The 17034-nt window shown below is 33.8% G+C and overlaps 1 protein-coding gene across 1 annotated transcript; it reads left to right on the top strand.

The window, feature by feature from the left end:
• Positions 1-1237: 1237 nt before the first annotated feature.
• Positions 1238-16242, top strand: Sqor (Sulfide quinone oxidoreductase). Its single transcript, XM_089698478.1, has 15 exons — positions 1238-1553; positions 3438-3543; positions 4187-4411; positions 5192-5392; positions 6115-6309; positions 7649-7847; positions 8258-8421; positions 11598-11599; positions 12402-12507; positions 12882-13106; positions 13464-13664; positions 13994-14176; positions 14456-14654; positions 15609-15781; positions 16096-16242. The coding sequence occupies exons 1-15, from the start codon at positions 1462-1464 to the stop codon at positions 16225-16227; spliced, it is 2403 nt and encodes an 800-aa protein (XP_089554604.1). The 5' UTR covers positions 1238-1461; the 3' UTR covers positions 16228-16242.
• Positions 16243-17034: the final 792 nt, after the last annotated feature.

Here is a 17034-nt window from a genome sequence, read left to right as displayed (position 1 = left end):
CCCCAGATATAGTTTATAATATAGGCATAACGAAACATGATACATATGCTTGTATAGACTTTAAAAATGCATTGAATTGTAAAGAATGGGAAAAATATAATCACATTTATACTGACGCATCAAAATCATCACCTCAGAGTTGTGTAGGAGTTGGAGTGTTTCACCAGCAGTTCAACATTTACATTAAAAATAAACTTCCGCCAGAATCGTCAGTTTTTACTGGCGAATGCTTAGGGATACTTAAGGCCGTAGAGTATGTAATCTTAATGAAACTGCCAAAAACAATTATATTTACAGATTCCAAGAGTTCCTTGCAAAGTCTTCACAAATTTTCATTTATTAATAAACCCTTTTACCCCATTATTTTTGATATTAAAAGTAAATTATTAGAATGTTCATTCAAAGGTTATTCTGTTACATTTGCTTGGATACCAAGTCACAGTGGTATCCAAGGAAATGAAAAAGCTGATGAGTTGGCAAGGTCTGCTGTGCGATGTGGAGACATGGTTCCCTATCAGAGTTATTGCCATGATTTGGTCAGTTTGCCTAAAATTTACTTGCACGAGTCTTGGGAAAATCTCTGGAAACAAAGTACATTATATAAAGGAAAGCAATATTATAAGTTACAAGAAGTCGTTCCCACTAAACCTTGGTTCAATAAAGTTACAGGCTGTAAGCTTGTAACCTCTATCATTATAAGAATGCGTCTTGGTCATACATGTTGCCCAGCTCATCTTGCGAGACTGGGTATTTTAAACAATGCCATCTGTGAATGTGGAACTGACGTAGGAGATATAGATCATATATTTTTTGCATGCCCCTTACTTGACCACTCTTCGTTTATATTCAACCTACTATCCCTTCGTATTCCATTTCCTACTCGTATGTTATGTTTACTACAAAATCCTATAAAGTTATACAACGCCTTATCATCATTTATAATAAGTAATAATTTAAAGTTATAATAATATAAACATATATGTATATTTGTATCTAGTACCGTAGTTTATTATTATTAGTCTGTGCTAGTACCTAACATAAAACGTAAATATAATATGTAAATAATAATATAAATAGTAATCTATGTATATATAAATATTTCCCAACTCCTCTGACTTAAATCCAAATCTCCTCACCTTATTCCTTACCGCGAATTGTTTCCTTACCTTTTATCATACTTACTTGACACTGGCAAATAGTCACATCTTCTTGCCATAAAAAGCAAAAAAAAAAAAAAAAAAATATTTAATTTATCTGAATCGAATGATCAATACGAAACGAAGAATAAACAATGCTATTGTAATAATAAAATATACCTAGTGCTTGACCATTCGGAGCGGTATCTGGACATATGTAATCAGGAGATAATTAATTTATCAGTCGCCAGTCGCGTAACAACACCGCACCTATAGCGTTCCGGCTATTAAATAATTGTTAATTATTATAAGATTAAACGCAAAGATGATGAACGCGCTGTGCACACTTCGTCCCTGTTCAAAATCTATAATTATAAGAAATTTGTCGGTGTCCAGTGCTTGTCTGCAAGACCAGTCGTAAGTTTTATATAAATTACAAGTTTTTACATAATATTTTGACATGAACATATAATATTATGTGAAATCTCTACCTACCTGATTTTTTGGAAATAGTTTTAAGCTTATTTATTTTGGTATTTAATATTTTTAAATGCTTGGAAATTCACCTGAGTGATTAACCCTTAACACGGCAAGCCCTGAAATAATGTACCCAGATATGACCTGAATTGGTTTTAGTGATAGTTATTGATTAAAAAATACTATAGTAGAGAAAAATATATAAAAAAAATTCTGTAGGTAAGTAGGTTTTTCAGGATGTCCGTTAAAACGGCCTTTGCCAAGAACCCCGTTTTCATTGCTGTCTCAAAAAACGGACAACGCTGTCATACAGCTTATAAAATAAGAATGAAAAAAAATAAAATTCACTTAATATAACACAATTGAAAACAATTTCAAGTAGCATTTTATTGTTTTATTGTATCACAGTATTTTCACTATCTATTATAACAAAAAATTCTTCAATTATAACTAAATACCTAACAAATGATAATTGAGCCATCTCGAGCTCAGTCACACTATTTAGTTGTGTGGAAAGTTAAATAACATTTATTATTTCGTGTCAAGCAACCTTTGGTTTCATTTAATACAAATAATAATGGTTTTTCTAAAATGTGAAGTGATATTTGGCCGATGATTAGGACATTTAGACGAAATGCATGTGGAGGTCGAGGAACTCCCGGTTCTATTGTAGACCCAACAGATTTAACTGGTCTTAGATAATATTCGTAATTTTGAACTTAATTAAAAATAATTCTACATATAATTAGAGACTGTAAAGCAAGAAAATCCCATAAAAGTGATATTTTATTAAAGTACGAATCATGGCAACGTCCGCTTCTTGGGACATGCCAATGGGTTCTTAGTTACCTGTATCTACGGCACTGTCCCAAAAAACGGACCAGCTATATTTCGAATATTTTGTCATAGAATTATTTGAATATTTCATAATCTTTAGAGCAAAAACAACACTTTATCTCACCTGAAAGTTAAATCAATAGCAATCAAACATGGAAACTATTTCATTAAAGCTATTATTGACCAGAAACACAAACCATCACTAATTCCGGGAATACCTAAATTCAACAGTCATCTAGCACACGAATGAAATGTTCTCTATAATTGGCATGTAGGAGAAAAATAAAGGATTGTTAACGTACTTTCTCCAACGTAGTCAATTTTCTCGATTTTTTGGAACGTTCAAGATTTACACGGTATTAAGTACATGTACTAAAAAAGTGACAGAAAAGCTTTAAGGGTTAATAAATAGAAAAAAAATTCTTGTTAGTTGTTTCCAATCACCCCTGTTCACAATTATCTGGATTGACGAGGTATACTTATTCATGTTATAGCATACAATTTACAAGGTTAATTTGCACTAATAATTGACAAGTTATGGATTTTAATTTTCAAATGGTAGAATATGTTATTGTAAATAGCCATAACATTTTTATAAAAAACTCAATTTTTAACTTTTCAAGTAAAATTTAAATTGATTTAGATTGATTTAGTTTGTACATAAGTACTTGTAGTACATTTTTATTACAATTTAGTAAAATGTACTACAAGTACTTATGTACTTGTAGTACATTACATGATTACATACAATGATTTAATCTATACTAATATTATAAAGCTGAAGAGTTTGTTTGTTTGAATGCGCTTATCTTGGGAACTAATGGTCCGAATTGAAAAATTATTTCGGTGTTAAATAGCCCATTTATCGAGGAAGGCTATAGGCTATATATAATCACGCTAAGATCAACAGGAGCAGAGAAATGCAGGTGAAACTGCGGGGAACAGCTAGTTTATAGTATAAATATTAAGATTACTATATTGTTACAGATGTAAATTGCTTGTAATTGGGGGTGGGACTGGGGGATGCACTATGGCGGCTAAGTTCGCTAAACGAATGAAGAAAGGATCTGTGATCGTTCTAGAACCAAGTTCGGTGAGTATTGCTTATTATTTTAGTTCTCTGTTCAGTGGTTTTTTTAGTAACCATTTTTTTTTTGTTTAATATAATAATTCTTTTATTTATAGCTCTAAAAATCCATTTAAAGTCATAAAATATAACTCACTTAAAATTTTTACATTTTTAAAACATGAATATAACCTTGTCCTTGACTTTGAATATGTAGATTGTAGGCAAAATCAATTAGTCATAGTATACATTATATTATATGCATCACACATTTTATATTAACAATTTGTATGCTACATTATTTTATTATGATGTTCATATTATTAAATTAAGGTAAATAATATATTAAGTGTATGGTTTGTACACCTGGGGATGCTGGTGCTGATAATAAAACTAAGCTGCTGAGATAATATGCTTTAATATTGCTATAATACTACGAGTTACACACGTACGCGGCACGCGACGTTTTTACGTGAACTAATGCTATATGAAAATGAAAATGCTGTGACATACAAAAAATGATGATGTTGCGCTCTGTATGGTTGCATCGTACATAAAGATTTTATCAACATTTAAACTACGAGGCGCTGACCACTAAATAAAGCTTACTCCTTTGCATGGCCATTGCAATGCTTTTCTGGAAAAGTATTCACACTTTTAACCCTTCCAGGACCACTACTACCAACCGCTTTTCACGTTAGTTGGTTCCGGAGTGACCACGGTCGAAGCGACCCGCCGCGACGCTAAAAGCGTTCTACCCTCCAACGCTACATGGTTACAAGATTCAGCGGAACACATAGACCCAGATAGATGTGTGGTCAAAACGGCTAAAGGAGACGAAATAAAATATGAGTATGTGGTGATCGCGGCTGGACTGAAGTATGATTATGATAGGGTGAGTCATTTTGATTTTTGAGCTTAGTACATACTGATATTTCATGAATAAGTTAAGTAAGCTTGTGAGTACAGGCACATAATAAATAGCTAGTTAGAGACCATAAGACTTTGATATCTTGCTGAATAACATAAACTAATTATGTGAATACTTAAAGAGTACCTCTTATAATAAAGTTTTAATACAATATAATACAGAAATCAATATGTGAAAACTCTCAGTAAATTCATTAACATTTTAAATATTCAATGAGAGGAAAGAAATATACAGCTTCAGATTTCAAGTGCAAAACAATTTAAAAACATATCTTATCGTTGCAATGCGAAGCTGCAATGTAACAAAACATAATTTCGTTTTATAGCCGTTTGTGTTGAAGTAATCACTTGTTTTGATGTTATGAGTCAGGTATTGAATGACATAAAAAACATTAAATTACAAATGTAATTAAACCGACCTTGAAATCTTGACCTTTATTGATTAAAAAAATTCAAAGAATCTATTTTTTGTTGGATAGCACCTGATTGTGTGTAACTCACATCTTTATTTGTCAAGTCATTCCCGATTTGTTACTATTAAAAATGCAATGCAATAAGCGCCTTAATAAAATAAATATACAACTAAGTTCACCTTCAATCTACATACACTAAAATACCCTTTATTTAGCCCCGAAAAGTACTTTTTCGCACTTTTTACATTTGTATTCTATAATTTTTCATCTTATTTATTGCATTACTACAATATAACATCAAAAGACGAGACCTAACACCCAAACCTAACCAGGTACCCGGTCTCCGCGAAGCCCTCGATGACAAGCAAAGCCGCGTGTCCACTATATACTCTCCACAATACTGCGAGAAAACATGGGCCGATATAAAAAGCTTCGAGGGGGGTGAAGCGGTGTTCACATACCCGGACACGCCCATCAAATGTCCTGGGGCACCGCAGAAGATTGCCTACATGGCGGATTCGTATTTTGGAAAGGTATAATATATGTATGCTAGGAAAATCTTGCCTTTTTTCTTGTTTGGTCAGTAAATAATAGGTTTTGTACTGAGAGAAAACATGGGCCGATATAAAAAGCTTCAAGGGGGTGAGGCGGTGTTTTGGTGAACCATACTGTGGACGTGATAACCACAAACGCCAGAAAAAGTGAGATATTGACCAGTGATCATATCCTGGAACATTTTTTTTCTACACAAAAAAAAATATATAAAAAAATGCGTTCAGTCGTTTAGGGAAGTTCAGAAAATTTGAAGAGCATCTATATAAATACAAATAATATTATCAGTACAACAATATTAATCGTTCATTGTCTTTTCAAAAACAAGTATGTACTTGCAGTGAAGGGACTTCCCGCGTCTATTTTATATTTATTTTATACGTGTTTTCATATGCTTGTGATTTACAGAGTAGGTACAGATTAGGTAATATATTTATGTACTCATCTAGATATTTAACGTACATTATTATCAAAATTCGAGACGTAACTTCAGAAATATGATGGGGTAGCAAAATAAAAAAAATATATTACACTATCTGATTAACATTGAGAAATATGCACTTAGGAAACTTTTGAAAATTGAATAATATCTTCAATTTTAAGAAAGAGGAGCAAGGTTATAACCAAGTAATTCATTTATTTTAGATTGAAATTAACACTACTTTATTAAATCAATATTCTTCTTTTATTCTTCATATCCCAGAAAAACATCCGATCCCGCACAAACATTACCTACAACACGTGTCTGCCCGTCATATTCGGCGTCAAGAAATACGCAGACGCTCTCATGAAGGTGGTAGCGGAGAGACGGATAAACGTCAACTATAAAACTGTGCTGAAGGAAATTAGAGCGGATAAGAAGGAAGCTGTGTTCTTTAACACGGATGATAGGAGTAAGGTAAGAGATTTTTTTTAAGAAAGTATCAAAAAATAACAAAAAGATGTTTTAATGTTAAGTAAAAAAAAAGTTATTTTATTGTTCTGGGAGTAAATCAATCAGGGTAGTTAGATAGTGCATGATTAAGGGCCGATTTTTCAATGCCCAGATAAACAGCTAGATAGACTTTATTCTTCAGTTAACAAAATATTCAATTTTTCAATAGACGAATAGGACTTATCTATCGAATAACTACGTTATTTGAGGAATAAATCTATTTGCCGCTCCAACGGCCAGATAGCGCGCTATTCGACGGTTAGGCGTTTGAGTTGACAACTGACGCGTCAAATTTGGGATATTTTCGTATGTCATAACATAGAGCGTAGAATTATTAACAATTAAACCTCTTTCTATATAATTATTATCAATTCAAATCATATTGAAATTGATGTTTTTGATAGTACTGATGACCATGCCATTGAAAATTTGCCGAACGCTGCCTTTAAGTATGTCGTTTCCATCGTAAAATATATAAATTGAAACACAAATTTAACCAAACTCTTTACTCGAATCAAAACAACAATCAACAATCATAGAAGACAAGTGCACTCCTGACGTGAGTCATAATGACGGTTGTTGACAAATTGCAAGAGTTGACTCTATCCCGCTCTAACCTGACTAATTTAATATGTTTGTTTCGCCACTCCGAGAGCAGTGCTGCCAATATGGAAATATTTGGTCAGATAGTTATTCATCAAATAAATCACGATTGAAAAATAGGCGAGCCGTAATGAGTTAGATAAATAATTGAATAAATCTATTTGAGGGGTAGTTATTAGACTGTTTATCTCGGGATTGAAAAATCGGCCCTAAAGTAACTTCTTGAACGTACAATAGAAGAGTTGGTAGGATAAGGAGAGTGATTTTAAGGGAGATGTTGCTTCTTTTCTTACATATTTTATAGTCCAGTGATGTCTAATACGCGTTTCATATGCAAGTGTATAATCCCTACCTTGTGATAAGGCCGCCTTTTGCTAATTTTAATGTATTGTTTGCTTTGATTTTTAAAGTGAAACTTTTATTACATCGTCTCAAACTTTTTGGTCTGTGTAGCGCATGTCGCGTGTATCGCGGCTGCCGAGTAGGTATACCTACTCGGCAGCCGACCGTCAAAGCAGTGTTCGGAACCGTTCGAACAGTTTCACTTTTACCGTGGTTTCATAAAACCACACAACATTTTTTTTTTCTTTTAACATCTTTAAAAAAGAAGAATTTCATCGAAATCAGTGATGTGTCCCAAAAGAACAACAAACAGACGAAATTTTCTATTTATTTTATATATTTATTAATACCCCACCAGGAGACCACCCTCCCTTACGACATGCTCCACGTGACCCCGCCCATGTCGACCCCACAATTCCTCAACACCTCCCCTCTAGCCGATAGCACCGGTTATTTGGACGTGGACAAGTTCACCCTACAGCACAAGAAGTATACCAATGTGTATGGTCTAGGGGACTGTACGACCACGCCGAATAGTAAAACTGCAGCTGCTATTGGTAAGTGGCTTTAAAACTCGATTTTATTAGGTTCCCCTGTATGTTTGTATGCTTTAGACTCGATTTTGATCTACTTTAGACGGACAGATTGAATTCAAACTTTGTACCCTTGTACGCTTATCAATACAATAATATCGCGTGTTTTTAAGCTATTTTTTATTATATGATTTGGAATAAAATTACACTATTTTAATTGATTGCAAATGAAAATATGTAGTTCGGATTTGATTATTATGATAGGCCCATCGATACTAAGTTATACAACCCCCTTAATATCGTTCGAGCATCACACTGCCATTAGAGTCCTCTGTAAAGAGATTTTTGGAAAGTAACTGATGAATAATTCTATAGAAGAAGATTTAAGGAGATGTAAACCCAAATAAATGATATATTCCATTGTTTTCTTCTAGCGAAACAAGCCTACGTGCTAGAACAGAACTTACTAAGCACGATGTCGGGCAACACACCACATCACAAGTACAACGGCTACGGTGCGTGCCCGATCGTCACGGCATATGGCAAGTGTATCCTCGCCGAGTTCCTGTACGACGGCGTGCCGTGCGAGACCATGCCCGTTAACCAGGTAACACTACACCGCACTACAATACACTACACTATGCTACACTACACTACGCTACACTACACTACGCTACACCACAATACATGTCATTACACTACACTACACCACAATACACGACATTATACTGCACTACACTACACGACGTTACACTATACTTTATAATTATATTATGAATATTTATTTTATGGCAGACTAGCATCCGCCCGCGACTCCGTACGCGCGGAAAAATTAAGAAAAATTAAGATTTATTTTTTCTACGTATTTTTCCGGGATAAAAAGGCATAATTATACCAAGTTTCATCGAAATCGAACCGTTAGTTTTCCCGTGATGCCTTCACATACAGACAGACAAAAATTTTTTAATCACAAGTTTGGGTTTGGTATCGATCCAGTAACACCCCCTGCTATTTATATTTTCAAACTACAGAATTGACCCTTCTACATATTTAATTATAACTTTTTAGACTTTGACTAAAACAAAATACACATTTTATATATTTTAAATTGTTTTTATTCTATTTTGCAGGCTCGTGAAAGCACGCTAGCGTACTACATGAAGAGAGATCTATTCCCATTCCTGTATTGGCAGTTTATGTTAAAGGGTAACTACCACGGCCCGGAATTTGTGAGGAAAATTATCAACCCCTTCGCTAATTAATATTTTATTTGTATTTATTTCGTTAATATATTGTAAATTACTATTTTCGTTTATATTTGACGGTAGTTTGATATTACGGGATTTACGTTAATGAGGGTAGATGGAAGAAAAAAATTATTGATTTATTTTTAAAAATGTTACTCGTTTACTTGATTATTGATAAAATATAATTATATCAAGAAAAATTTGTAAGCTGTAATTTTTTGAATTATAAATTAATGAAAAATCTTCTTCCTTCTAAACTCTATGGTTCTTATATTAAAAAAATACGTGTGGCACTCGGGGACTGCCGCGGTAAAGCTATTGCATGCTATGCCTTCAAGCCACACCTCCGCGCCCGTCGGAGTGGGGAGCGTGAGGTTTTTCGTTACGAAATTTCTCGATTCGGTCCCCGCGCTCAAGGCCCGCGATAGAAGCTATGCAATAGCTTAAAAACAATTCGTTTTTTCTTATGGACTTTTTGTCCGTACATGTCAATCAAAAAGTTATGTCCGTTTAAGAGATACGGAAAAACAAACGTGTTAAAAAATATGAACAAATTGTTTTTTTTTTTTAAGAAAAGAACAGGCGTAAATCCTGATTAATGTCATTAATTCCGTTTTTTATGTAAATATTGTAAAAATAATGTAAAATACTTATAAAAGATGTTAAAAAAGGCTCGTTTTTGAAATATTTATTTTAAAAGTTCTAATTGATAAGCTTAGTCATCTAAGTTTAACTCAATTTTGACTGCCACAATAAACTTATCACTATTCTGACATCTATGATCTACTGAATATGCACAAATAATTTCATCAAAATCGGTCCAGCCGTTTCGGAGGAATTGGTTATAAACACTTACGTGAGAATTTTATATGTATATAGTTAATAATGTATTGTTGAATATGAAATTGTAATAAAACTAATGACAAATTGTCTCTCAGCGACTGATGTTTTGTAAAAATGATTGTAAATACTAAATATTGTTTATGTGAGGAAATAAATATTTTATACATTTATTGTTGTATAATAAAAATATATTCTTGTTACTTGGTGTTTTATTTATATCCTTGAAATGTGTCTATTGTAGTATTTTCTTGTTTGATTTTACGAGTAATACTAGAAATTAAAGATTTTAACGGATTTTAAACGCGATTTATTTATAATATATATATTTATAATCCCGTCGTTTTGAACACTTTGCAGCGAGCGCAGTTACGGGCAAATAATATAATAATGTGATTATAATTAATATAACGCGTTTAAATTCCGTTAAAATCTTTAATTTCTAAATGTGTCTCTTGTGCGTATGAATATTTCTTTTTTTTTTACTTAGAGTATATACTACATAATAGCAATTTATTAGGTAAAATTAAGCTCTGGCCAGCTTCATCACAAAAAAAAAAACATGGGAGCTATCCAAAATCCATGGATAGGTTTAGAAACGTATTTCTACATGCTTAAATAGATCATGTTAATTTAAAAGCCACCTAGATTTAATACTTATAGACCGGACTCTCAGTGGAGTTTCGTTTGCAAAAATAGCGGACCTAAATCTGACTTCTGATATATATTGTATAGATCCCAGACATCCTATAGACAGATGTTGCCAACCAGTTTTGTGGTCCCCCTCCCCGCACCCCGGTAATTAAATATGGCATACAAAGAAAAAAATAAAAATTTCCAAAACATGCCGTGTGGGGTATCAAATGAAAGAGCTTATTGAGTAGATCACGAATATATAGCATACTATAACATTTCTTACACTTTCTCTAAGATTTTTTAGAAAATTTACGAAAATGCTCCATTTTTGAGTTAACTTTAAACCACTATAGATTGAAAACTCATGAATATATTTTTTAAATTATTATTTTAAATAATTAACAATAGTCCATTGTTTACGATTCAATAGTTCTTACAGTGAAATAGTTGCATGGGGGAGTGGGGGGAGCATTCAAAGATGGCGAGTATATTTTCAAGTTTATGCCAGAAATAAAGGCCTAATAAAAAAATATCGGTGTCAGGGCTTAGAATAATTATCTCTGCAACATTCTTGAATCAGCCTCTGTGTGATTAGATTTCAAATCGGTAACTTCAGTGAAAGTTGCGCCTTGCAATTTAAAACATTTTGTGGGGTCATCAAATCCACCACATACATATAGCTCACTTATATTTTATTACGAACTATTGAATCGTAAACAATGGACTATTGTTAATTATATAAAAAAAAAATTTTAAAAATATATTCATGAGTTTTCAATCTATAGTGGTTTAAAGTTAACTCAAAAATGGAGCATTTTCGTAAATTTTCTAAAAAATCTTAGAGAAAGTGTTAGAAATGTTATAGTATGCTATATATTCGTGATCTACTCAATAAGCTCTTTCATTTGATACCCCCCACGGCATGTTTTGGAAATTTTTATTTTTTTCTTTGTATGCCATATTTAATTACCGGGGTGGGGGGAGGGGGACCACAAAACTGGTTGGCAACATCTGTCTATAGGATGTCTGGGATCTATACAATATATATCAGAAGTCAGATTTAGGTCCGCTATTTTTGCAAACGAACATCTCCTTGGAGCCTGCTCTATTAGCATATACATACACGATGCCGATGTCATAATTTTTAAATTAAAAATGTTAAAAAATGTTAAAACCTAGTTTTTTTCTCAAAAATATTAGAGTATCTAATACATTAATCCGACACTATTATTATGCTTGTAAGAATGAGTTTAGGTAAGCTTTCATTATTACCAATTATTATTCATATTATTATATTTTATGAAATACATTTTCTACTTAAAATTTGCTATTTGAAAAACATTGTCGAACACAGATCTAGCACTAGTTTCGTATGACCGTGCATGTACATCAAACGAGCGAATGCTCTTTGAAATCCCACCATGTCAAATTCTTTTAGTGTAAACAGGCGTAGAGCATTCTTTCGTTGTTCTTAGTGCGTTCGAAAAGATTCTTTGCAATGTTCCAATACTGAACAACACTGAATACGAGTTTTCGTTTACACTAAAAGTTCACGAATGAATGCTCTTGCTCTAGCTTTAGCTCTATGTTCATTTGATGCAAATGCACCGTTATCTCTTACCTACCTATTCGAAACAGCATTCAGAAGCATTTCATAATTTCTGTGTATTATGATGATTCAAAAGAGATCCAAAGGAAGTCTATTCTAGATATAAATTACTATGATTCGATTTTGTTTTTTTTTTAATAATTTCTTATTCTTATATACTTCTTGTGTATAGTCTAATACCGAGTGCTTCTGCAGTCTACTACATGTGTGATATTTATTATCAATCCTTATAAGGCCATGTTATAGATGTAAGGTATTGGTGGTGGGAGGAGGAACCGGTGGCTGCAGCGTGGCTTGGCGATTGCATAAGAAACTTGGCGACAAGGATATCATATTGATTGAACCTTCGACGGTAATGAGATAAAATTATGTTTTTATAATAGCATCATATCAATTAATACACAACTGCATTTTAATAGATGGTATTTTTAGTGCAAAATTAGAGAATCGATCAGGGTCGATTTATTTACTTCACTTGGAGTACGTAACGTACATACCTAAAGCCTATTAGTTTAATTTTTCTTATTTGTACAAATGTAAGTCTATAACACAGTCAAGTAGCTATCCCTGTTCAAAGTTTCATCAAACACGATTCAGTGGTTTAGAGAAGAAAGCGTAACAGACAGACACAGTTATATTCTATTTGTAGCTAAATTGAGAAATGTACTGATTCTTTCTGATGAGATGACTGTATTCTTTCTGAAACATCGAACAACAAATTTTAAGGTACATTACTACCAGCCCCTATTCACGCTAATTGGCGCAGGAATAAAGCCCTTTTCCCAAAGCCACCGACCCTTCAAATCCTTAGTACCTCCCAGGGTGATGTGGCTGAAAGATCAAGTGGATGAATTCGATCCAAGTAATAATATTGTCCATACGAAATGCGGGTACAGGGTTCGGTATGAAGTCATGGTTATTGGAGTGGGCTTGAAGAATGATTATGATAAGGTAAATCTGTGCTATAATTTAAATAAATTACTAAGTACTTATGGTCAATGTACTTCTACAAATTGCGTGTAACATTCTGCATTGAGTCACAATAAACATTTTGGGTCAGCTTTCAGCAGACATTCTATCAATTTAATTAATGCATAGGTAAGTTTCGATCCGTTATTTCAAAATACCTTTGACTCTATCAACAGCTCTATTCAAAGTTAATATTAATAGTGAATGTGTTTTCATTTTATTTTAATTGTGTTTCTTTTTTGAGAATCTACATCTACTGATCAGTTTATGATTTCAACAAAATTAATAATAAATATGTAGTTACAGATTCTCATGAGTATCTACTTGACATCCTTCTAGATTCCAGGTCTAACCCGTTTCCTCAACGACCCTCTATCACCCGTCTCCACGATATACTCCCCTCAACACTGCACCAAATGTTGGTGCTGCATCCAGCAGTTCGATGGTGGTCATGCTGTGTTCACGTTCCCGAAGGAAGTCGGCAAGTGCTCTGGCGCAGCGCAGAAGATTATGTACTTGGCGCATGATTATTGGTCACAGGTTTATAGTTTTCTTGTTCTATTCGTTAATATTAAGTCTTGGTCAGGCACATAAATAGATATAATGAAAGTGTGTACAAGTCTTAACAAATATTTTACCATTTCGTAAATCATTTATTTTCTAGCTAAACGACAATGTTGTGAATTGATAAGTTTTCCAATAAACCTACATTCATACGAAGAACGTCCAATTAAATAGTTAACTACCACTATTTCTGAATTTTTGCAGAGAAAATTGAAACAGTTGAATTTATATTTTGTAGAAAAAAAATGAACTTAGAGTTAACTTAGTACCTACATCTTATTTCTAGTTTTCTTCTATATTTGCAGCGAAAAATTCGTCCGCGAACGAATATAACCTACGTAACACCAAAAGACGCTCTCTTTGGTATTCCCAAGTACGCAACAGCTTTGAACAAGATTGCGCAAAACAGGAATATAGCTGTAAATTATCATTTAGAGCTGGTTGAAGTGAAATCTCGTGCTGCTGTTTTTAGAGGATCCAATGGCCAGGTGTGGGCACATTGCTTTACGTAATAATTAATAATGTCCAACGTAATGTCCATCAAATTAAGCAAAGCATTTTATGAAATTTTGACTGCACTTTTTATTATTCACTTTTCCTCTAGGCTTTTCCATCTGCAGTGAAAATAATGGCTGTAAACATGAGCAAGGCATTTATTGTACAAAATTATGTAACGATATAGGAGTTAGGACGTCTTTTTCTGTTATTTATATTTTTTTTTAATTAGCTATCAAAACCAGACCTAAAAATTCATACACTCTTTATAGACTATAACCCTCCCATACAACTTCCTGCACGTGACTCCTCCCATGTCTCCACCGGCTTGTCTCACAAAATGTTCCGAATTGGTCAATGACGGTTATTTAAACGTGGACAAGTACACCCTGCAACACAAGTGTTACCCCAATGTGTATGGGATTGGGGATTGCTTGAACACGCCCAATAGCAAAACTGCTGCTGCAGTAGGTAAGTGATATAAAATGGTAAATAATAATATAGGGTTCTTATGAGAACGAAACGAATGGGTGTTTGATAGAGAGTAAAACGTGTCTCACGTTATAACAGACAATATATTTATAATAAGGTGGTGTATTTATTATTTTCACATTGTAAAGAATTGAAAAATAATAGTCGTTAATATCGACTACTCGTTATATAGTCAATGTGATGTTGGTGTTGATGAATAACCATCATTTACAATCTTACCGCAGTAGCCAGGGTATGCCACTAGCCAGGCTAAAAATTGCATCCAAATCATTTTTTTTTTTTTTATAGTGGGGAAATCTTCCAAAGATACCCACGGCCCCCGGGGAAGGAGCCGTGGGTTATGTCGGATTCTTACCGACTAAAACCCCACTGTGTTCCGTCGAGCCGCTTTAATGATGGGGCCGCGGGTATTTGTTAGAATTCTTCCGCGACCCCCTCGGCGGCAGCCCATCTCCAGGCCAGGCGCAAGCCAAGAACAGGAAAGGTGCCTGCTCTTCCCTCCCGTTGGCGGCATGAGCGGAACACGTCTCAAGTCGCCTCACCGCACCGGACGATGGATTACATTCCCCGTTCCACCGCCCGGCGCCCTTCGTCAAGGAGGCACGTTGCGACCGTGTAAAGCGGCCGCAACACGGCGACGACGCCCAATAAGACGTCTGCGCCGGATCGGGTCCGCGTGAGGATCCCTCTCGCGCACCCGCTCTGCCTCCTCTTTCTGCGAGATCACGCTCTCCGAGAATGCGATCACCGCACGCCAGGATATCCAAATCAACCCTAGTGTAACGTGTTTGTGTTTGTTTAATCAAGGGACAGTTTTTCAATTTATAATTCAAATTACGATTAGAAACCGCGATTACCTATATTTTTTCGCGGAAATATGTATTAAGATGTATTGAGAATAAATAACTACTCTTTTCTACTACTAATTTTCAGCACAACAAAGCGGCATAGTAGCCCAAAACGTCTGGGACACGTTATATGGTAAACAACCAATAGCTAAATACGATGGATATGGAGCATGTCCCATTCTTACATCTTATAAAGGTGGTATTATTGCCGAGTTTAAATACGGAGGGACGGTTTGTGAAACTCTACCAGTTGATCAGGTAATTACTAAAGCACTGGATTCATGGATATATACTTACCTAAGTATTCTTCAGATATGTAAAAATAAATACCTATGTAGTATGTACTATCAACTTTTGATTTAATAGAGATGTGCAAGAAATTAAAATATTTATATTGGTATCTACATATTCGGTATTTGATAAATAGACTTCTTTTCATGTTTTCATATGGTTTCTTTCTTAGTTCACGAAGACATTTTTTTTGTATAAAAGGGTTTTGTATTAATCAGACCGTTGCAGTTGTTATCGATATTCTATGGTTACTCGTAAATCATATATTTTTGTGTTTTCAGGCTAAGGAACGTCGCATATGTTTTTATTTACAAAACAAAATATTTCCCTATTTGTATTGGAATCGACTGTTGAAAGGAAATTGGAGTGGACCGAGCACTATCCGGAAAATTATCAACCCGTTTGGCAAATGAAACACGCAGTAACATAAAAAATATTTATTATAACATAAAAAATGGTAATTTAAAAATACAGTCCTTAGTTGTAAATGACACTGGTCTGCAAAAAAAATTTTTTTCGCGCTCCTTCTTATTTTTGCACAAGATTATTATAGAAGTGATACTTCTGAACAGAAATTAAGTTTTAAAAAATTTGTATCACGTCTAGATTTTTTGTGGTTTAATTTGAAAGAAACCAATTTTTTGTTCTAAGAATACATCGTTATTTTAATAATTAGGTTTAAATATTACAAATAATGTCAAAAAAACCATTAAAACTATTAGAGAATATAATTACACATTATTTACATTGTTTCAATCAGTTGTTTTCTTTTCTTTTAATATTTTATGAGGAGTTTCGATCAAGTAAAATCAGCAAGCTTTGCTGCCAACTTATTATCTATATTTTACTATATTTTCAGTTAGCTTTTCCGTATCTCCTCTCAAACTTCTTGTGAAATATTTCATAGTGATCACCAGATACTCTTTTTACAGCTTTAGTCTGCTTAATTTCATAATTTAAGTCTTATCTAAGCTCCTGCATTTGCAGTCTTTTAGAGACCACACTAAAGACTCGCGCTTTCAATGTTGCTTCGTTTAAAAATCCATAACACGTGATTCAATTTTTCTTTATGGTTGAAATTATACACCAATTTGCATCAATGTATCAACTATCAGTACAATATAAAAATTTTACCAAAATATTAGGATAAAATCATCAACCGTCACCTTAAAACTTTACTTTGAACTGAGCGCCGCGGAGTCATGATGAGAACTACGGAA

This window comes from Colias philodice, chromosome 8 (genome assembly GCF_061535455.1).
Source record: "Colias philodice isolate Cphi_HAF_F1 chromosome 8, ilColPhil1 Martin Lab GWU primary, whole genome shotgun sequence".
Lineage (NCBI taxonomy): Eukaryota > Metazoa > Arthropoda > Insecta > Lepidoptera > Pieridae > Colias > Colias philodice.
Note: the sequence above shows the minus strand (reverse complement) of the source record. Positions and strands in the feature narration are given on the sequence as shown.

What these genes read in the sequence shown, in the direction of transcription:
- Sqor (XM_089698478.1), top strand. Translation starts at nt 1,462, where the DNA reads ATGATGAACGCGCTGTGCACACTTCGTCCCTGTTCAAAATCTATAATT. An exon ending in TAAAACTGCAGCTGCTATTG is followed by an intron (nt 7,848 to 8,257) that starts GTAAGTGGCTTT and finishes GTTTTCTTCTAG; the next exon opens with CGAAACAAGCCTACGTGCTA. An exon ending in AAACTCTACCAGTTGATCAG is followed by an intron (nt 15,782 to 16,095) that starts GTAATTACTAAA and finishes TTGTGTTTTCAG; the next exon opens with GCTAAGGAACGTCGCATATG.